This window comes from Stenella coeruleoalba (assembly GCF_951394435.1).
Source record: "Stenella coeruleoalba genome assembly, chromosome: 15".
Taxonomy (NCBI): Eukaryota; Metazoa; Chordata; class Mammalia; order Artiodactyla; family Delphinidae; genus Stenella; species Stenella coeruleoalba.
The window spans coordinates 45,591,479-45,613,241 of NC_137161.1; the positions used below are offsets into that span (position 1 = coordinate 45,591,479).

The 21,763-nt window shown below is 44.0% G+C and overlaps 1 protein-coding gene across 2 annotated transcripts in view; it reads right to left on the reverse strand.

Annotated features, from left to right (window-relative positions):
• The window catches only part of KIZ (kizuna centrosomal protein), a 112,713-nt gene that overhangs the window by 11,107 nt on the left and 79,843 nt on the right, over window positions 1-21,763 (reverse strand). For both annotated transcript variants that reach the window (XM_079899098.1, XM_079899099.1), the window contains 4 exons: window positions 18,060-18,225; window positions 17,135-17,200; window positions 5,946-6,047; window positions 2,445-2,541 (listed from right to left, as the gene is read on the reverse strand). In XM_079899098.1, the coding sequence (XP_079755224.1) occupies window positions 2,445-2,541; window positions 5,946-6,047; window positions 17,135-17,200; window positions 18,060-18,225 (431 nt within the window). The remainder of the gene's footprint in view (window positions 1-2,444; window positions 2,542-5,945; window positions 6,048-17,134; window positions 17,201-18,059; window positions 18,226-21,763) is intronic.

The window sequence follows — 21,763 nt, forward strand, 5'->3', positions numbered from 1 at the left end:
CTAAGAGTATCTCTTTGCATCTTTTATAGCTTGTGTGTATTAATCTGTAACGCTTATTAAGAAAGTCATTGCTATGCAAAGCAGCACCCAATCCCTTTCTCTGGCTTTTCAACAGAGTGCACTGTTTAGCCAATAGGACGGACCCTCTGGTCCTCATTCTGCATTCATCACAGGCAACATTTGCACAATGTATCTCTCAAAGGCGGCTGAAAGGAAGGCCTTAATACTCATGTAAACAACTGCAAACCAATTACTTAATGAATCAGGCCCACACATAATGAGGTGCAGACAAAGAGCTATAAATGCATTTTTGCGCCCAAGCCGCTGCTTTAAAGTAAAATCCCTCAGCTGTAGTTTGGGCTTAACTAGCACATCATAATTATTGTCTCTAGGACATCAGAGGAAGCCATTTTTTTTTTTTAAGGTCCAGCAGGGTCTTTTTTTTTTTTTTTTTTGAGGTTGCTCATCAGCTCACTGACAAAATAGAGCAAAGAAGAATTTTTAAAAGTGCTACAGCAGCACTGCACCGTTACGTTTATTCTCAAGTACTGGGTTTCGAGACCACTTGTAAAAGCAATAAAGCACGAGGAGTGACTGCAGTAAGTGGGATCCTTAAATGTAAGCCTCTAAGAAATTTCAGTGAATCCAGGCACAAACAGCGAGCCCGGGGCTCTCAAAAGCCTAAGGCGGCGTATGAACACCAAACCCAGCACAAGAACCAACCATGGCGAACAGCGCGCCAAACCCACACACTCCATGCCCAGAACTTTCATCTCTGGATTATTATCAACTGTCAAGAACCCAAGGGTCCCCTGAAGGCCTCTTTTTTTTTTCCGGAAAGGGGATGATGTGATTACTTATAATTTAGGAAATTAATTTCATGCAGAAACAACAGTAATAACAAAAGGCTCCTGCCTAAAACTGAAAGGGAAAGGAGTTTGATTTTATAATGAAATATAGATGCAAGATGTGAAACGTCAAATGATCAGACTGAGAAAATGTTCTACAGAATCCAACTGCTTTCTAAATGTGTTTAAACATTACTCCAAGAATACACACACACACACACACACACACACACACACACATACACACACACACACACACACATATATATATATATAAAAGTTTAAGAAGAATTGGCTTTTTTACTGCCTCTAAAATATAAAGAAAATAAACACTTCTAACAATCTTGAAAACCTAAAGGGATGTATTATTAAGCCAAATGGTGACATTAAACCCTAAAAACTACCTGTAGAATTTATTATCTTTTAAAATTTCTTTCAGGAGACCTAGAACTTGAATTTATAATATAATCATAAAAATATAATACTTTAATATTCTTCCTGTCCCATAATTCATTATCTCTCACTTCCTTCAAAAACAGAGATGAAAGATATTAAAGATAATAATTTCTAAAAATTAAATGAGTGGATTCCCTAAAATTGAACACACCAGGTTTCTAAAAGAACTTAATATCAGAAAACCAATCTCATTTAAATATATCCAGGTCCTAAAAATACTGTAGTGTTTTTCAAAATAGAAATGAAAATGAGATTTTTTTTCACTGTAAAAATACCACATTTCTGAACAAATAATTTTATCTTACAGGACATTACAAACGTAAAGTTCCTGTTTTAAAATTTCATCAGGGCGAGCAGTTAATTCGAATGTAACACAATCATCTACAGGACATCTTTTGAGGGGAAATGTTATTACAAAAGGCAAACTTGTGTTGTTTTAAATGCTATTTAGCCCAAAGCGGAAAGGTAGGTATGTATCAGACAATTGCTTCTACTCCCATCCACAAATTCTTCCGAAGTGACTCAGTGCCATTGCACGATTAGTATTTTATGTTGATGACAAATCTAGCACACGACTCACTTATCACTGCTCCAAAAACTTACAAGGAGTGCTACAGTTTAACAAATGTGAAAAGATAAATTTTCACATTTGAAAATAAGCAAGAAGGTATCAGAAAGGGAAAGAATAGTCCAGCCCAAATACTTGGTAAAAAAGAGGAATACAAAAACAAATATCCAGCAATTGCTTGTATATATCTCTGTGGTCTCAGAAAGCAGAAACAGGCCACTTTATTTCTTTTAAGGCCTGGCTCTTTCTCTCTGCCCTCTCCGACACCCTCCATTGTGTGGTTTCTAAGCAGCCCTACTGCGAGCAGCTGTAGACGCTAATTTGTGGTTCACTGAGGTGTCAATTGAGTCTTAAACCAAGGAAACAACAGCTGCAAAACAATACTTGGCTCTGGTGCAAATATTTTCAAAGGTAGACTAAAGTTTCCACTGTCATTTCAGATAAACAAAAACCTAAACCATAACCTTCCATCGAGTCACAGAGCAAAATCATCTGCAGCCAGCGTTTAATTCCCTGAGGAGTGACATTTCCCGTCTTGCTGCCGCTATTCAGAAAGGCTTGCACGACTTTACCTTGACAAAGGACTGCCTTCGCTAGACGAAAAACTCGCTTCTGAAGAGATCTTGTGAGTTGTCTTTGTCTCGAATGTACCGCTGCCAATATTCAAACCTGTGACAAGCACAAGCATGGAGAGTGAGCGTGGCCATCGCAGTGAATGCAGAAGCGGCCTCACGATAACTTGTAAAACAAACATCAACAGAGGAAGAGCTGTTCACAGAAAGCGAGGGGCTTCTGAGGCAGGGAATGACACAGAAAGGAAGGGGGCGGCTTCCCGTGGACACAGAGTACGTAAAAAGTAAAATCATTCAAAGAGCACCATTTTAAATGGCCATGATGTGTGTGTGAGCACATGGGTCTCCACCGTGGCACTAAGCTCTGGATAATTCGAGTTGTTGTAACACGGGGGCAGCGCTGGCTCACCGAGCTAACAGGAACTGGGAACCAGTCTCAGAAGCAACTGACACCTCTGGATGACATTACCGCCCACCCGCCTTTAAGCCCCTCTGCCAAATCCTCTCTTTTTCCCTCTCACGGAGAAGAATGAATGTCCACTGAAAACCATCGAGGCTACTCCTTAACCAGCCTGAAAGGGCTGATGGGGAAGATGCACAGTCCACCCCCTTTCCCTGGAGCCTGGGGAACCAGACCACCCCACAGTGCTCCCAGCTTGCAGGGCGATCCCTGACCTCTGCCTCCTGGGCGTCCTCACCTTGGACGTTTCTGCTACAAGTCTGATTCTTAACTGGCAGTCAAACTAGATCGCGGATAGAGGGTGCATAAGCATCGCCTCGAAAGGCATCTACTGCATTCCTAACCTGTAACCTGCGTGCCTGCTCATAACCTCTGAAGCAAAGTGGTTCTCTTAACAATGTGTCCATGTTCGGCCCCTAGAGGGTCTGTACCCGCTTAAGGGGACCAGGTCTTTTCAGACATGAAAACAAAGTGGCTTCCTTAGAGACAGGTGTGGAGACAAGAGATCTGGCACCTGACACAGGAGATGAGCCATGTGCCTCCTCATCCATAGTTATATCTGGGGTGGCTCTGCGTTCAGTGTGTGACAGCGTGTGACGTTCCACACCGGGCATGTGGCCCTCCCACCCACCGCCTGCTTCTCTTGGGAGCTCAGAGAAGTCCCTAGGGTCAGGGTGAGGGCGAGAATGGAAACGTGATGCGTGACTGAATGCACAATAAACTCCAGAGCCAGCATCTAACTCCAATGCCAGCCAACACTACCAGGAGCACTTCGAGGATCCCAATGTCTTACAAAGCACATGGTATGATTTTGAGTGTGGACGATGGGAACCAAATCGAGGGGTGCTTGGCTGTACAACCTGTGTTGTGTGGATCACGTCATATGAACAAACTTGTATGTTAATCATTAGCATATTTTTTTTATTTTTTGTGGTACGTGGGCCTCTCACTGTTGTGGCCTCTCCCGTTGCGGAGCACAGGCTCCAGACGCGCAGGCTCAGCGGCCTTGGCTCACGGGCCCAGCCGCTCCGCGGCATGTGGGATCTTCCCAGACTGGGGCACGAACCTGTGTCCCCTGCATCAGCAGGCGGACTCTCAACCACTGTGCCACCAGGGAAGCCCAATCATTAGCATATTAATAGTACTATAATTTTTGATGCTCATCCAAGGGACTACAACTTATGTCAAATTTATTCATTGTTTGAGCCTGTCCTATTAGCCATTCAAAATATACTTACCAAAATCATATCTGTAAAAAAAAAAAAAAAAAAAAAAAAAATCACATCTGTAGAGTCACCTTCCAAACCATGTATGCTTGCTAATGGGTTGTAATGCTCCAAAAGAGGCATTACTCTCTTGGGTAATTTGTAAAATGAGGGGGTTGGATAAATACTTTCTGAGATCCCTCTGGATTCTGGTTCTGTGATTCAAATGTGAAGAAAGTGATGAAAAGCAAACAGTGAATAGGGCTGTATCTTTCTACAGTGATGCAGACCTCCATCGGGGCAGAAGCCTGTTTATACCTCAACAAACTACAATGTCTCATGTTTGCGGAGTTCAAATCACCACCACCAACAACATGGCCAGCCCTCCCCGGGGGCTTTTCTCTACAAGGCACTGTGTTGGGCATTTAACCTGCACTGGCTCACTGAATCCTCACAACAACCCAAATAACTGAATTTTGCAGTAACTAATTCTAACACTAATATTATCTAGGAAATAGCTTTCCAAAGACAGACAGCTAAGTCTGATGTACCATAAATATCTCCCTCAAAAAAATGTCTGTCTGATGAAGACATCTTTGAGACAATTGAGAAATCTGAATACGGACTGGGAATTATGTGATATTAAGAAATCATTCTGATAGGTGAAATTCATTCTAATAGGAGAAATTCATTCTGATAGGTAAAATCCCAGCATGGTGATTTATATAAAAATTAGAGCGGGGACTTCCCTGGTGGCACAGTGGTTAAGAATCCTCCTGCCAACGCAGGGGACATGGGTTCGAGCCCTGGTCCGGGAAGATCCTACATGCCGCAGAGCAACTAAGCACGTGCGCCACAACTACTGAGCCTGCGAGCCAAAACTACTGAAGCCCACGCTCCTAGAGACCATGCTCTGCAACAAAGAGAAGCCACTGCGATGAGAAGCCCGCACACTGCAATGAAGAGTAGCCCCTGCTCGCCGCAACCAGAGAAAGTCCGCGTGCAGCAACAAAGACCCAACACAGCCAAAAATAAATTAATCAATAATAATTTAAAAAAAAATTAGAGGGATTTCCCTGACAGTCCAGTGGTTAGGACTCGGTGCTTTCACTGCTGTGGGCCTGGGTTTGATCCCTGTTTGGGGAACTAAGATCCCACAAGCTATGCAGGACAGCCCCCCCAAAAAAAGAAAAAAAAAAGCAAGTCGTTAAAGTATACTTCCTTCTGTTATTAATCCGTTTACTTTCACAAAGGGAGTTGAGGTGACTTACACCAAAAAAAAAAAAAAAGGAAAAAAGTGTGATAAAGTAAAAACAACTGAAAAATAATAAAAATACGATAATAACGTATAAGAAAACTAAGAAGATTACAATTGAAACAAAAATCCTAAATTGAAGGAACTACATTTAAGCTTAAAATTGAGCTCTTACTGGGATTTACAGTCTTTTCATTTGAAGAACCCCAAATCCCCCATCATTCAGGCAAGGGAGGTAGCCCAGATGACACTCCCCACTACTGATTAACAAACTGGGAAAAGGTGGGAAGGGAAAGAATTTGGGGTGTCTGTGGTGCTTAGCGACAAGGTACCATTGTGACACGTCAGGCACAACCCAAGGGCCTGTAAGGCCATCGCCAGCACACACCCTGGAGGGAAGCTTCTTCCAAACTCCTGTTCATTAAGGACTCGAAAAGTACTGGCTCTTTCTGAGATGGTGACAACTTGTTACAAAGCAAACTCCAGAAACCTCCGACAGGAACGCATCATAACACTTCCCTGTACACAGCCCTGGCCGTAGCCCTGGGTCTCCCAGATGCTGGCTTATCCGCCCTGCTTACCTGACAGTGATGCAGAGGCCTTGGCCTTCTGGAATCCGTCTTCAGCTTGGTGTGCACTGTCCTGAAGGGTAGACTGTTTCAGCATCTGGTAGGCTTTCGTTTCTATATACGAGAAAAAGTCCCAGGTAACAAGATACCCACAGGCAAAAGAATGAAGTTGGGCCCTTACCTTACATCATACACAAAAATCAACTCAGAAAGGATTAAAGACTTAAATATAAGACCTAAAACTATTAAGTTCCTAGCAGAAAACGCAGGAGAAAAGCTTTAGGATATCAGATTTGGCAGTGATTTCTTGGATACAACACCAAAAGCACACTTAACAAAATAAAGACAAACAGGACTACAGCAAACTTAAAAACTTTTATGTGTCAAAGGAAACAATCGACAGAGCACTTAGCCCTGCTCTAAGTTAAAGTGGGGAAGACTGTTGGGAAGAATACTAAATAAGGGTCCTGTGAAGGACCTGAGTGACACAAGCTTCCCCATTGCCTCAGGTCTCAAGGACTCCTGGGTGAAGCGGAGGATGCAGAGTTAGAGTTTTAGCAGAGACACAGCAAAACAGCATCCATGGCCACACTCTCAACATGGCCACTAACTAAAGGATTCCCCTGTCAGCTCCAAGGGCTGGCCATCGGCTGCATTCCTGTGCTTGCTGGTTCAGTTTAAGAACTGAACTACAAGGCCCGTTATTACTGGTTAAAACTACCATCATGCTGAAGGAGAAAAATATAACTTACCTTGCCCTACTGAGAATCAGTCAAGATAAAAAATAAGTATTTAAAATGAGCATCATATTTTTGAGTAGTAAATGTTATGTAATTAAAATATGCACAGATCAGGGACTCTTAACTCTGAAAATAATAAATCCTAAAGCAACATTTTTTAACATTGCTGGATTGTGAAATCAATGTCCACTGGAACTAGCATTGATAGTTTGAAAACTTTAATAAAGAAAACACCAGATGCAGTACACGCACAAAGGGAAAGTATTGTTTTGTGTAACATCTGTGTGTGTGTGGGGAAGTGGCCTGGGATAGAAAGTGTTTCTTGCTGTAGGTTAATCCCAGTGTCCCAGGGTGGCTCGATAGGAGTGCATCATAACACTCTCCGATTAATCCTAACAACCTTATCACCTCAGATTCACTGTCAGGTAATCTGTTGAGGGGGTAAGGTATTAATAAAATCAAAGGTGGAGTGTCTGAATTCTAAAAAAGTAAAGAATCACTGTAAGACAGATGAAAATGCTGTTTTGTTTTTATTTTAGAAAGATCAGCCAAAAAGACTTTCAGCTTTTAGGATACAAGTCCAGATTTTAATGACCATGTGCTATTTCTGCATTCAGTGAAACTTATTTGGTCAAGGAAAAGATAGCAAAGGATAGAAAGAAATTTTTTAAAAGAGAAATGAAGGAAGGAAGCAGGGAAAGAGGGGAGAGAAAGAGAGAAAGGAGAGCTGCTTCTTGATGAACAAAGGCTCCTGGTGGCTGGAAGCTGGAGCTGGGCTCTGCTGTCTACCATCTGAAGGGAAATCATTTGACTCCAGTAAGCCAGCTCTCAGGCTTCTCAGAAACCAAGAAAACATGTGCTATTTATTTTCAGGAGAGGATTTTTGTGCAAAATATCAGGTTAGTAGCTGTGAGGTGATTTCAGATTGGGGGTGGGGGATTAAGTATTCTGTCCAAATACAAGAAGGAATGTATCTCATCTCTGGTGTGAGCCTGGAAGGGAGGACCGGGCAGTGAGTCACCCCAGCCCAGGGGCCATCCTAGCGCTCGGAAATCAGCTCCACATGTGTCCCACACTGGGGCCTGCCTGTCCTTCTCGAAGGACTCGGACTCTCTCACTGGGCTGCCCGTCCAGGCTGCCTCAGTCTGCTTTCAACGGTACAACAGTTTGGAGGGAGAAAGCTCATCTCTCCCGCCCATGCAGCCAGAGCCCACCCACTTCCCACGCCCGGCTCCTCACTGGCACTTGATCCTTAAACCTCCTGTGGTCCTTCTCCAAGCAGAGTCACTGGCGGCCGTCCGGACAGTTTTTATGTGGGATGTGGCCGCCCTGACCCGAGTAATCAAGGGTTGGCACGATCCAGCTGAGGACCGCCGGGCACATCGCCTTCCCCCACCTCCAATGCATGCTTCCTCTAATGGCTTCAGCGCAGAGTGAGGTTTAAAAGGTGAAAGGATTACGTGCACTCCCTTGGAGGAACAAACACTAACTGAGGCAGGACCAGTGACCCCAAAGCAGCCGGAGGGGTTGGAGCAGACGCTCAGGACTGGAGTCATTCTCCCACGGCACTGGATACCCTTATTCACTGTTACTTTAGTCAGAAGAGCTGCACAAAACAGCAGACGAAGAACTGAGAGATGACCCAGAAAGGAAAAACAAAATCAAGGTTTGGTTAAAAAAATGATCAGGAGAGGTTACAGGCTACACAGCCTGTGTAGAAACAAGGGAAGAGGGGTTCAAGTACACAGATTCTGCAGCAGAGAGGACAGGGCAGGACTGTCAGTGCAGACACTCTCTGGGGCCCAACAAGACCACACACGTGACTCTGGCCAGATGGGAGCGGTAGGAGGGGTGGGAGAGCTCATGCCCTGTCCGGAGGGGACAGCTGTTCTGTGGCCACGGCCGACTGCTGCCAGCCGGGAAAGTGGGCCTAGTCTTGCCAGATTTCTGGCTTAAAAAAAAATTAAAACACTGCACAGGCCACACAGAACATACTTGCAACCTTGAAACTAGAGAGCGGTAAGCAATTTTTTCTGTGTTCACTGAATGTGGCACAAGAACACTCAAGAGAAAAACTTCAGCCAAGGGATACAAGCTAGATGTTAAGGATTGCTTTCTCCGCTAAAAGAGCTGACATAGCCCGGGACACAGGATCAAGGAGGCTACTACAGCTGTCTGGAGATTGCTAGGGTGCTGTCTGTATCAAACGGACCAGATTCCAGAATTTTTGGAAGCAAGAGTATACTTTTTGCTCAAACAATTCAGACATTCTCCTGGAACAGCCTAGAAGACTTGGCCAGGACACCAACGGCATAAAGCAAAGCCACAGAGTTGAAGTCTGTGGCACTTCAGGCCCAGGCTTTTCTGGAAGGAAGAAGGGCAGTGAGGAATCAAGTGGCTGAAAGCCGCATGGCGTAGCCCTGCAAATTCAGTTGTTAAATGAATGAGTGAATAGACAGGGGAGCGAAAGAAACAAAGCTGGAGGTTCCAGTTGGCCTGCTGTAAACAAGGTCGGGACGAGGGTAATATCTCAATATTTCCAAGGTGAAAAGACCTGAGTCTTAACTGCAGGGACACCATAAGTCTGCAAATTTGAGGACTGGGTGGCCCCTTAAGGCTTCACTTTGTAGCCTGTGACTCAGAACTCCAGAGAAATACTTCCTCCCGTTAGTAATGTCAAACCCTGAGAAAAAAACTGAGTAGTGCAAACAATTAGATAAAACAAGCATTTCTAAGAATACAATGATTTTCAACTAGATGCTCTGGCGCACACAGAAGTAGTGTACACGCAGGCGCAAGTTTCCAGCTCTGGGCTGCTCAGTCAGGCTTCCATTACACATTCAAAGCTGCGTCAAGACTGAGTTTCAAAAGTAGAAACTACTGCGGCTGAAAATACAAAATAAGGCAAGGGGTCCAGGGGTGAAAATCTACCCTTAGCTATCAATTCCAGACTGACGACACAACAAGAGAAATATATTTTTCCTTACTCTGTTACACAAGCTGGCTGAACCCCATCACCTATCTTCCTGCCAAGTGGTGATGGATCACCGAGACTTTTTTTTTCTTTTTGATACGCATTTTGTCTAGAAAATGGGAACAGAGAAAGAAAATGAAAATGTGCTGAATAAAGGGAGGCAGGAGAGCGATGATGCTGAGGAGAGAAAGAAAAAGCCTCAACTTATCTTTCATTCTCTTTTATATGCAAATGTACACCTGCTAAAATACTTCTAAATCTACCAAATAAAAAGAAAAAGAAAATATCTGGCGAACAAGTGCTTTTAACAACCCATTACAAGAGCCAGATAAACACGTGTTTCCCCAGCCTCTGAGGGGTGTCTCCGTCTCCAAGGCAGAGGCTCGGCCTGGCTGGCCTGGCTTTCGCAGAAATCCCTGGTGAAGAAAAGAAGAGAGGGAATAACAAAAGGAGATGCAAACAATGCCATACTACAGCTAGAAAAGCAACCCTGAACCGACAAAGAACTGGGCATCCCTGAGTCAGGAAGGATAACTGATTCCTGTAGGAAGCATGCAGAAATTCTAAACTTAAATTCAAAAAATAGTTTCTGCCCACGAGTTTCCCAGGGCTAACGCTTTTCATGTATTTCTGCACCCATGCCAATTTTTCATTCACACTGCACTAGATGTGTTGCTGATGGAGCAAACCCAGTTGTCTTTGCAAAATAAAACAAAAATTGTGGGATGTAACTCTAAAATTAATTCTAAAGGTAAATACTATTACTTAAAACCCAGAAATCACTTGTCTAGCAATCTACTCAAATTAAAACAAGAAACTATTAGGCTAAGGGTGCTTTCACAATTCTGAAAATACAGAAAACTCATCTATGTTTAGGAATTAAAAAAAAAAAAAAAAACCACACGGGACTTCCCTGGTGGTGCAGTGGTTAAGAATCCACCTGCCAATATAGGGGACACGGGTTCGATCCCTGGTCTGGGAAGATCCCACATGCTGCAGAGCAACTAAGCCCATGCGCCACAGCTACTGAGCCCGTGAGCCACAACTACTGAGCCTGTGTGCCACAACTACTGAAGCCCACGCGCCTAGAGCCCGTGCTCCACAACACGAGAAGCCACCGCAATGAGAAGCCTGTGCACTGCAACTAGAGAAAGCCTGCGCGCAGCAACGAAGACCCAACGCAGCCAAAAATAAATAAATTAAAAAAAAAAAGAGCCACACGTCTAGGTGAACGTGAGAGGCACACAGGCTGGCTCTATAACCGGAATTACTTTCATATCTAGACTTTCCGTGGTAACCACGACTCTACCAGCAATCCTGGGCCTGGGAGCCTCTTGTCCAGGTTTCCTCCGTCCTCACACAGGGAGGGCAGATGCACGGAGAAGGGAAATGCTCCCCGTTCAGATGAGCTGCCTGGAGATGCTTCAGGAAATAGATGTTTCCATCACATTCTGAATTTCTATGGGGCGATTCAACAATTACACCTGAAAGTAAGTGCCAGGCTTGTAACTGACCTTTAATGAACGTTCAAAAACTGAACTGAAACAGTTTTGCTGATACTACTTCACATGAAAATTCATAACCATGTAACACTGCTCAGCCACGGGAGGTGAAATTTCAACTCTCAAGGTCATGGAATCTTTAACTTTTGAGTAATTTTGATCAGGAAGCTGTATCTTAATGGCATAATTAAATAGTCTTTAAAAGCAACTTTCTAGCAATTTGTACTCAATGATTTATAAAATGAGAAGATTCGGAAATAAAGACAGTAATATTCTCATCATCATCATCATCATCATCATTTATAGTAGGGCCAGGAACAATCACTGTACATGATGAACCAGAAGCCGGCAGTGTGAAATATGAAGAAATCCCTCCTCACCCCCTGTACCGGGTTGACTAGTGTTTCCCCCAAATTCACGACCATCCAGAACCTCAGCATGTGACCCTATCTGTAAACAGGATCTTTGCAGATGTAATTAGCTAAGGATCTCAAGATGAACTCATCCTGGATTTACACTGGGCTCTAAATCCAATGACTGCTGTCCTGCTGGGAAGAGGACACAGAGACACAGGCGGCGGCGATGTGAGGACGAAGGCAGAGACTGGAGTCATGCTGCCACAAACCAGGAGCCACCAGAGGCTGCCACAGGCCAGGAAGGATGCTCCTGGGAGCCTTCAGAGGGCCCTGCTGCCACTTTGATTTTGGACTTCTAGCACCCACAACTGTGAGAGAAAACATTTCTGTGGTTCTAAGCTCGTGGCACTTTGCCACAGCAGCCCTAGGGAAATCATACCCTCCCTGATCCAACTGTACTGAAATATCTAAAGTCCAACCTCTCCCCTCTCTCCACTCAAGTCTCTTGCATAAAATAAGGGTGTTTCACACTATGATCTACAAGGGCTCTTTCGGCTTTGAGATCCCCTGCTCCATGGTTCTCAAACCCGGGGAGTCACCTGGTGTGTTACACAAGACTGATGCCTGGGGCTCAGGCCTGGAGGTTCTGGGGCACCCAGTCCAGGGTGTGGCTGGGGTGTGGGTCTGTTTTAAAGCTCCACACGGGATTCTGCTGTGTAACCACTGAAGAGAATTTCTCAGGCACTTCTGAGTTCATTTCCTTGAAAGCACCCAATCAAGAGCTCTTCAGAAAGGCGCCTTCCATTCTTCTATGACCACGTTAAACAGGCCCCACCAGCCTGCAACGTCCTGAGTGAGGAGTTGTCTGCTGTCATGAGCAGCTGGACCCCTGCCACAGAGACGGGGCCAGGGCCAACCCAGCGGCACACAGTGCTCCCCTGGGCTCCCTTCCCCAGGCACAGCAGGTAAGGCATCCTGACCTGACTGTGCATTTCCGGGACAGAAATGGTGAGGCGCAGTCTCAGGAAAGCCTGGGAAGTAGAAGTGCTTTGCCACTGGACTCTGCAGTCCTCAGTTGTCACTGCAGTTTTCTCTCCCAGGATAAATCTAGCCACCGGTGACAATGCGGCCATCGTGTATTTCCAGCCTTTTCCCAATCTGATGCAAAACTCAAGCCATGATGTTTGGGGAAGCCCTGCCCACAGCCCCAGGAGCACCCTGCAAATCTAGGCTGACCTCCCACAGAGCTTCTAAATGGACGTACCTCAGTCTGACCTGGAATATTTCAGCTTGCCAAAGAATATCAGTGAGAAATGGCATAGTCAGGCAACCACTTTCAACACAGCTTGACCAAGAGAATTGGTGTCAAAAGAATGAGAGGCTGAATGGACATTCTTAGAGGCTTAATCCTCTTGAGATAAAAGCTGAGAGCCCTTTTCACATGGAGCTTAAGGAGATGAGTTTTGCCAGGATGGGCACGTGGGTGGGAAAGTACCGGTGGAGTGACTGACGGAAAGAGACGGTGTTCTGGCCTAAATCAACAAGCGCTTAAGGAAACTCCTTAGTACTTTCATTTTTATTCATTCGTTTGATGAAATGAGTGCCCACTGTGTGCCAGATACTGTGTCGGGGCTGGGTTTTTATGACATTTAGCATAAGCTGCATCATTTACTAAAATTAAAACTCACCAAATCCTCCTCAAAGGTAAATTTAGTATAAATACCAATAAAATTACCAATGTGGGAAATTTTACTTTGGGGGTATGAGTAGTTCAGAGGGAGACTTTCTCTCATAATCTAGACAAGCATGGCTTCAATTCTGGCCTAAGTGCTCCAGGGAAACACTGACCTGACTGTCCTGTACCCGCTTCGTGGTCTCAGGCTCGCCTAGGGGTACAGATTCACTCCGCTTTACAAGGGCCACCCCAGGACAGTCCACACTCAGAAATCCTCAAGAGCTGCCCACCTCTCCAGGCTTTGCTCATCATCACTCTCAAAGTTGTCCTTGCAGGGCTCATCTTTCGTTAAGATACAAACCAATGTTTAACTGGTCCAGACGCCGTGATGCAGGCGCCTCTCATAAAACAAAAGAGGCTGCGTGGTGGGATGGAAGGACTTCAGGGCTTAATTCCTGAAATTTGAGTGTGCTTAAAGATCTGACACATTGGCTATATGGCCCTGAACAGGGCTCTCAATCTTTCCAAGTATGCCGGACCATCTGTAGAACGATTTGCTTACTTGCAGGGCTCCTGTGAAGGTTAGAGACGATGGAGGCTTAGGAGGGCAGGGACCTAGTCTTTGGCTGTCCCTGGTATTCCCTGGATTCAGCCCAAGTAAAGGTGTAACATATATGCAAATTATATATTATTCTTAAATAAAGAAAACCACACACTCATAGATAATCACATTAATCTGTGATTTTGACCTGGATTCTTTAGTGTGAACAACCAAACTAAAGGAAGGGGTAGCCTGTGTCAACAAGCAGATCACAGGCTGTGGTTGTGTGCGTGGGTGTGTGTGCAGGAGGGTGTGTACGTAAGTCTCCGCACAGATGACAGGAACTAGTGTGAAACTCACATTCCCCATGACAGTGACTAACAAGGCCGATGCCTTCAGAGCAACAGCAAACTCTTTAAGTGGTGGGGATACGCAATAAGAAGGGAAATGAATGAGAACGTCGGCTCATTTGATCCCTTCACTACGGAATGAGAATCACAGGCTTAGCATTAGAAGCAATGTCATTGCTCCCAGAAGCAAGAACCCTTCCACGGAGCCCCTCTAGAGAGCAGGTTCCTGCCACGGTTCAAGCCCTGGCACAGAACCTCATGCCTGGAAGACACCTGACTAAAAAGGCTAGAGAGTTCTGCCATTACTGGGTGTGGATTCCTTCGCTGCAACACTAACAGGGCCCCCGAGCTACACTCTATGACTATATTCGGTGAATCTGGCAGCCCCACAAATATTTAAGAATAGCTTTTGTGCCCTTCTCAGGTTAAACTTTCCCAGGACCCTCATCATTCTGAAAACGGTGTAACTTCAGAACTTCTGCCCAATTTCCTGTGCCGGACACTGATTTCCCCGTGACCTCGCTCTACCATATCCCTTGGGAGATGGCTATAAGGCAGAATCACACAGAAGCACCCACCCTGAGGATGAGCACTTCCGAACGGTCCAAAGTTACTACTGTAACCTGCTGGTTGTTGATGCAGGAAGCAGCTTTAACAAGTCACTTTCAATCCTGACATCACCTGGGTTTAGTTACACTAAAGTAGCCCAGGTCAGGGGCTCAGATGGGTGAAAAAACAGAGCAGGAAGTAAAGAGCTGACAACAACGGCTGATGCCAAAGCCCAGGATCCACCACCACATCTCCTCAACTCCCAGTAGGCAGCCTCGCAAATGTTCCTTCTCTTTGGAATATTCCAGAAGGACTGTGGCCCACATAGGAGAGCCTCAACAGAACTATTACAAAGGAGGAGGTGGCCTCCATTATCTTAAATCAAACGATACACCTGCCTTACTTCACCAAAGGCCAAATCTCCAAATAATCATGGCAAAAGACACAAACATTTAGTAAAGAGATTTAGGTCAAGAACCTGGAGATCAAAGGAGCTGCAACGACAGACGCAACCGAGGAATACGCAGAGACCATGGAATATGCAAAGCAGAGGTGCACAAGGCCTCCGGCAGGAACTTGGCAGGACGTGCCGAAAAGGAGGGCTGTGGTGGCAGGGCGCAGAACGGCAAGGCTCCCACTAAGAAAACGCTTCGGAAAGCTTTTTTCATATCCCCCAGGTTATTTTATATGCCTACTGCTTTGGCCTATAACAGGCACAAAGCATTTTTTAAACTGCGAACTACTGATGGATCAATGACAATTTCTTTAAAAAAACCTTCATGGCAAATAGTCCGTATTACTTCTAGGTACATCACACCTCTTCCAACGTGAAGAGAAGAAAGACTTGAAACCCTGGTACTTGACTATCCCCTCTCTTAAGAAGAAATTCTGAGATATACAGAGAACAGACTGGAGATTACTGGTGGGGGGGTAGGGGGTGAGTGATACAGGTGACGGGGGTCAAAGGGTACAAACTTCCGGTTATAAAATCAGTAAGTCCTGGGGATGGAATGTACAGCACTGTGACTACAGTTAACACTGTGGTACCGCATATCTGAATGTTGCTGAGAGGGTAAACCTTAAAAGTTCTCATTACAAGAAAAACAATTGTAACTACATGTGGTGACGGAGATTAACGAGGCTGACTGCGCTGATCATCTCGTAACGTCTACAAACCGTGAACCATTACCTCGTGCACCTGACACGGATGTAACGTTACATGTCAACAGTACCTCAGTTAAAAAGTCCCATGGGAAGACTACATCTGTATTAATTTGGGGACAGTCACTGACTGATACTGAACAGATGAGGAAGAATAGGCAATGAGGTCACTTCCTGGTTCCTCCCCAACAAGCCCTTAGGATTCTAACTGAAACAAATTCAGAGGTCATTAGAGATCCTGCACTCAAAGGTAGATGCAAAAGGAAAGCATTCAAATGACTTCTTGGATATCTGCAGTTTGGGATCATCTACACTTCTATTAACTCTGCTAATAAAAAAATAAACAGGGAATTCTATCAGAGTTTTCTCAAATGAAGAATAAAAATGCAATAAACGTATCACCAGGGAAAATGTTTAAAAGAAAAGAAAACCTCTGTATTTTGGAGTGAAATATTATCTGATGCAGAATATATACAGTAATTTCTCTACTATAAACTCCTTTTTCAAAATCAGAGTTCATTCTAGATACATGGGTTTAAAATTAATCATCAGGCCATGAATCATATTGCCATAAAGGAAACCATTCTCTTCTGCTTATAAACAACAAAACTAACACATATGCAGATGCATGCCTCAGTACCTCGGTGCAATGGTGTATTTACTTGCATAAATATTTAAAGTCAGACCTTTGAATTTATAATGAAGTAGCACACCACTTTACAAAATAAGGTACTAGTAAATTTAGATGTACGACAAATAAGAACTCTGTTCAGAATACTAATTGCTGCTATTGATATTCTAAAACTAAAATAAGTAATGACATTTAGATTTCACCTAAACAAACCTAACATATGTGCAGAAATCTTAACAGATCTTAATGAAACTTTACTGCTAAAATTTTTAAATGATCAGATGGGCTTTGTAACTGAGGCACAAGCAAGCTTCTTGTCCAGCACTGTTTTTTTTCCTGCTCTTATTACAGTATAATGATACATTCAATTATTACAGGAAAGAAAAGAGGGAAATCAGAAACATCTGTAGTTGGCCATATAATGACTGGTGTTCCCCATGGGGGCTGACCTTTTCACACAGACGCAGGTGCTGAAAGGCTCATGGGGGGTACACTCACACGTGTAAACATGTAACAATTTTGAAGGACTCAGCAGACAGGGTTATTTTCTACCTTCCTTTATGTTAACCTAAGCTCACACCTCATGCTCTCAGGATTGATCCCTTGCTACAGCACCTGGTAGTGGAATGCACTTGCTCTTCAGAGTCCACAACCACCAACCTGAAATGTTCTGGTTACATAAGGAGGTTGAATCTGAGGCCCTCAGGCAGCCACAACCTTACCTGTGACTGGCATCCTCGCTGCCACGCTTTCTTCTGCGCTCTCGTCTCCGCAGCCACTGGAAACTTCTAAAAATCAAACATATGACAATAAAAATGTATTTCAAGGTTATATGGATGAATAGGCCTTTGTTTGCTTTTTTAACTGCCATTCCTTTTATTTGCATTGCCTCCCCATCTTCTTTTCTTGGTTAGTTTATCTCATCTGAAATACACTGTTACTAAAAGAAAACCTATTCGAAAGCTAAGGTATCTCTATGCTGCTTTCATGCAAAATAATTTAACCTTACATCTATCAGACTTGTGTGGGGCTTAACATAAGTGGGCCTCAGGTCCTGTGCACATTATCAACTTCTGACAATACCCTGAGCAACTCACAGCTGTCTTGGAAATGCCATTATAGCGGTTTACTGGCACATCTTAACAGTAACACTAAAATAATCACAATTTCTAGATACTAAAAATTGCTTATTAAATTTTGGGGTCATAAATTCATTGATTCTTAATCATCTGTTTAGACTTTTATAAGGTTCTATTATAATTAAAAAGAATGTTTAATAATTTTGAGTAAATTCTATTAGGTGATATCAAAAACTTCAGTTCTTTACGGTATCATTTTAATGGAATCATCTTCATCTTTGTGGGATGATCAAAAAGTATATATTGTCAATTGTTAATTTTGTTAAGATTTCATAACTTACAAAAACATATTTTATTGGAAATTCGGCAGAACTGCAGACCTACGATTAGGTTTCCCAGTCTTGAAACACCTATTTCTGGAAGGTGGTATAAAACAAGTAACATGTCATGTATACTGAATCACAGGTATTCCTTAGAAGCTTTATTTTATGGGCACACCTTGAGAAAGAGGGTGTCACATTGATTCTGAATGCAGTTTTGCTGTGGACAGACCCTTAACAATAGCTACCTCGTTCCCTTGTAGGAACACTGCTGAGCCACAGAGCAGGCTTTCCGTTCTTCATTCCACTGTTGTCATTCAGAGTGGATGGCAAGCTGCAAGATGATTCACTGCTGTGAACAGCCGACCTATCCTTATGCTCTCCTGTGAGGCCTTTTTTCAATAATGCTGTTGCCTACGGTGCATAAAAGAAAGCACAAAGAAACGAAAACAAGCCGTGGTGAGTCACATTCCCCTTGGTCTCAAAGACCCAGCCTTCAAATGTTATTTTAGGTTAAGCTTTACTTAGGATTTAATTTGTCTCCTGACATTTAACTGAAATTAAAATGTCTTCAAGATAAAATAACACCTGATTATTTTCCAGCGTAATTTAATTCTTTACAACAACTTACACTCACAAGAAGACATTTTTTGAGGACTGAATCTTATGTAATGCAGTGTTTTTCTACTTGGGAAGTATGTATATGAGACGTGACCACCTCTGTTAACCTGGGTGGTTTACCCAAGATCTACTCTTTCACTGCATGAATCCTGTTTTTCAGGCACGTGAGGACAGAGTTGGTTTGGACTGAGAAGGAGATCTGGAAAAATGTGACCTTATGGTATCCCCATTCTTCAAGAAATGACCCCTGAACTTCCCCTCAATGGGAAGATTGTGGAAAAACTTGGGGGCGGAGGAGGATACACTAAAGCAAAAAGAGAGCCGACCTTATTGGAAATCATAACCTTCAATGAAGGATAAAGACACTCTGTACTTTGCCACTAAGCCTGCCGGGGAGCTTGGGGAAACTCAGCTGCCACACGGCCTATCTGCTTTCACAGGGCACTGAACTGTCGACATTGCCAGAAATGTCCTGGGCAGGGAGGTGGGCAGGGATTTTACCACAGCCAACGTGAGAGGCAGAGAAAAAGTGGCACTTAATAGGATAGGTTAATACTCGTGCCAGTGCATTTCCAGGTCAGCACTCCTCCCCCAAGAAATAAAAATATACTGGTGACCAGAGCTGAACAACCATTGGTGCCGCTGTCCCGCTGCCAGAGCACAAGCCTCTCTCTCCCCCTACTCGGAAGTGGAAGCCTGCCCCGGCGGTGGGAGAGGAACACTAGGTGGTGGCACTGACCTCTCCCTGGTACCTGATGACAGTAGTAAACACGGGGCAGGGTCCGACCCACTGTGTGGGGAATGGACCTGAGACCCTCAAGTGAAAGGGAAGGGGGAGCTGGGCAGAGGCTCCCTGGTCATCTTCTGTGCAAGAGTGAAACGGTAACAATGCAAACATCTAGTGAACAAAGGGGAATATCATACTCTTTCCTTGTCATCAACATGAAAGGATGTGAAGAATCGCCGAGGCCAAACCTTGAAGATTGAGCCTTATGAGTTTGGCCGAGGCCACTGTCATCAGCCTTGACATCCCTGCAAGGCTCTTGCCTTCGGCCCGCCTTAGGACCAGCTGGCCTCCAGGACCCATGGCTTATCCTAGGGGCCAGAGGTGGACTGAAGGGGACTTAAGGAGTTCTAGTCTCCTTGGCCAAAAGATCTGGTGTCATGTTAGCCTTGCAGCTGAGACCTGTCTGTCCAGTTCTTGTAACCAGGAGCTTTTCCTACATTTGTATAAAGTGGGCCTTGGATTTTACTCCAACTGGGATAACTCTGGAATGAACTGAACAGGATCCCTGTTTCTGCCGACTGGCATTCAGGTGTACCATCCTCCCTTGAAGCTCGGGCCAGGGCTGGTTCCCATCACTGTCTGCCATAGTGCCCAGTCCCAGCTGCCCATGTAAACCATGGCACTGCACTTGCTTCTAGAATCTGTCCAGAAGGACAGGAGCTGCCATCTCGCAACCATCAGGATGCTCTCTGGACCATCCTAGCATGTCTCATTTCAAGATCTCTGCCCATCCTGATCTAGTCTGTCTGTTCCCACAGAGAGTAAGCTCCTATTCTGTGCACCCAATAATTCTGGATATATGGAAAGCATTTTAGATGATGAACAAAAAGAACTGGCTTAATCTCTGTAGTTAAAACTATAATTTTCTTTTTCTCATATTTAAAATAATCCAAACTTTCTGAGAGTGCCTCAAGTATGTATTTCTTCCTCATATTATCTTATGCAATAGCTGTAACTAATAATTTCTTGGCATGACTTCACAATAGCCACTGTCTTAACCCACAGTTTAAGAATAAAGTTGTTAAAGGACTGTTGAGGCTTTCTACACTTTATACTGTAGAATTTGCAGACAATGGAGATTGTCCTAGATTTTCAATAACTCGGATTACTTCTCACTAGTCCCTCCGTGATGACACACAATCAACATCACTGTTTTGCACGTCCCTTTCATGTAAGAACTTCTTTTGCTTTAGCTGGGTTCCACCTGGGCTTCAAAAGAACACAGACTAAAGTGCTATAATGATACTGCAAACATCCTTCTAACAAGCCCTTGTAAGCTTGCTAAGAATACCACCAGTGTCACCAGCTCTATACTGAGCCCTCTTTTTTCACCATGCTGAGTAAGTGCGGGGCACACTGCAGGTTTTCATTTATTTCGCATATTTTATCCCATTTATCTTCACTACTTAATACTCATATCTCTAGGATTTCTCTTACTAATTCTACAGATAACTTCTCAGAGATGAGTATTTTATATCTATAAGGGTTTTTGATGGATGGTCAAATTACAGCATGAGAATGGTTGGTTTGACTCTGCTGGACCATGAAGCCAACAGAGATGGCGGTAGATCTGCCCAGCGGGTCATCCGCAGAGGAATTCACAAGTTAAGTCCCTAACAAGCAGGAAATAATGACAATATGGGACAGAAACAAAAGTCAGTCTGAGACAAGGAACAGTAGGAAGGTCCATTCAAAGGACCCACCAAAAACAACTTATGCAGAGTCAGGAAAAACATCTGTGATACATTCTCAAGATGTACTGTTTGCAGATCTTTGAAAAGGCGCATTTCTAAGGAAGGCCCCAAACGGAAGGAGTTTGCAGTGTGACCGGCGAAAGAACTAAAGCGCAAAGAGTGAGCAAGCTGCCCTGCACGTCCCACCTGTGACTGAAGGGCTCTGCAAAGTGGGGCTCTCTATCTGAAAAATGCCACCAAAGATGGACCTTCTGATGGTGCTTATGAATGGCCCATGCTTGGGTTCCAACTTATTTGTTAGGTAGTAAAGGCTCGCTCTCATCTCATACATTTGAAGCCCAGTGGTGGTGGTAGTGGTGGTGGTGCTGGAGACTGCCTCATTGTTCTCAGCAGTCTGCAGCCTAAGTCGACACCAACGAACTAGTCCCTCACTTTTCTAACCTTCCCAGGAGCCAGGAGAAAGCGCTTAGAAATTGAGCGCCAAGGCACACACTACTTACAGGATGACTGAGAGTGACACCTCCATATTTCAGATCTTATGAAAGAAAAACTGTCCTGAGTTACGCTCAGCAGGACACCTAGGATTAATTGGCTCATTTTCTCCAAGTTCTGTCTAAATATGGATCTTGCTAGGCCTAGAACCCTAAGAGTCATCTAGGTTGACTCAATTTACATCTAGAAACTTATCAATTGTGAAATTCACATGCATAAATAGATAAATGAAGATATTAATGGAAAAGGCTTTGTATCCGAACACCATTAAGAAAAATGAAAGGTGAAAATCAAACTGTTCAAAATATTGTAGCAAATAATACAAATTCATATATGAGTTCTTAAAAGTCAGTAAGGA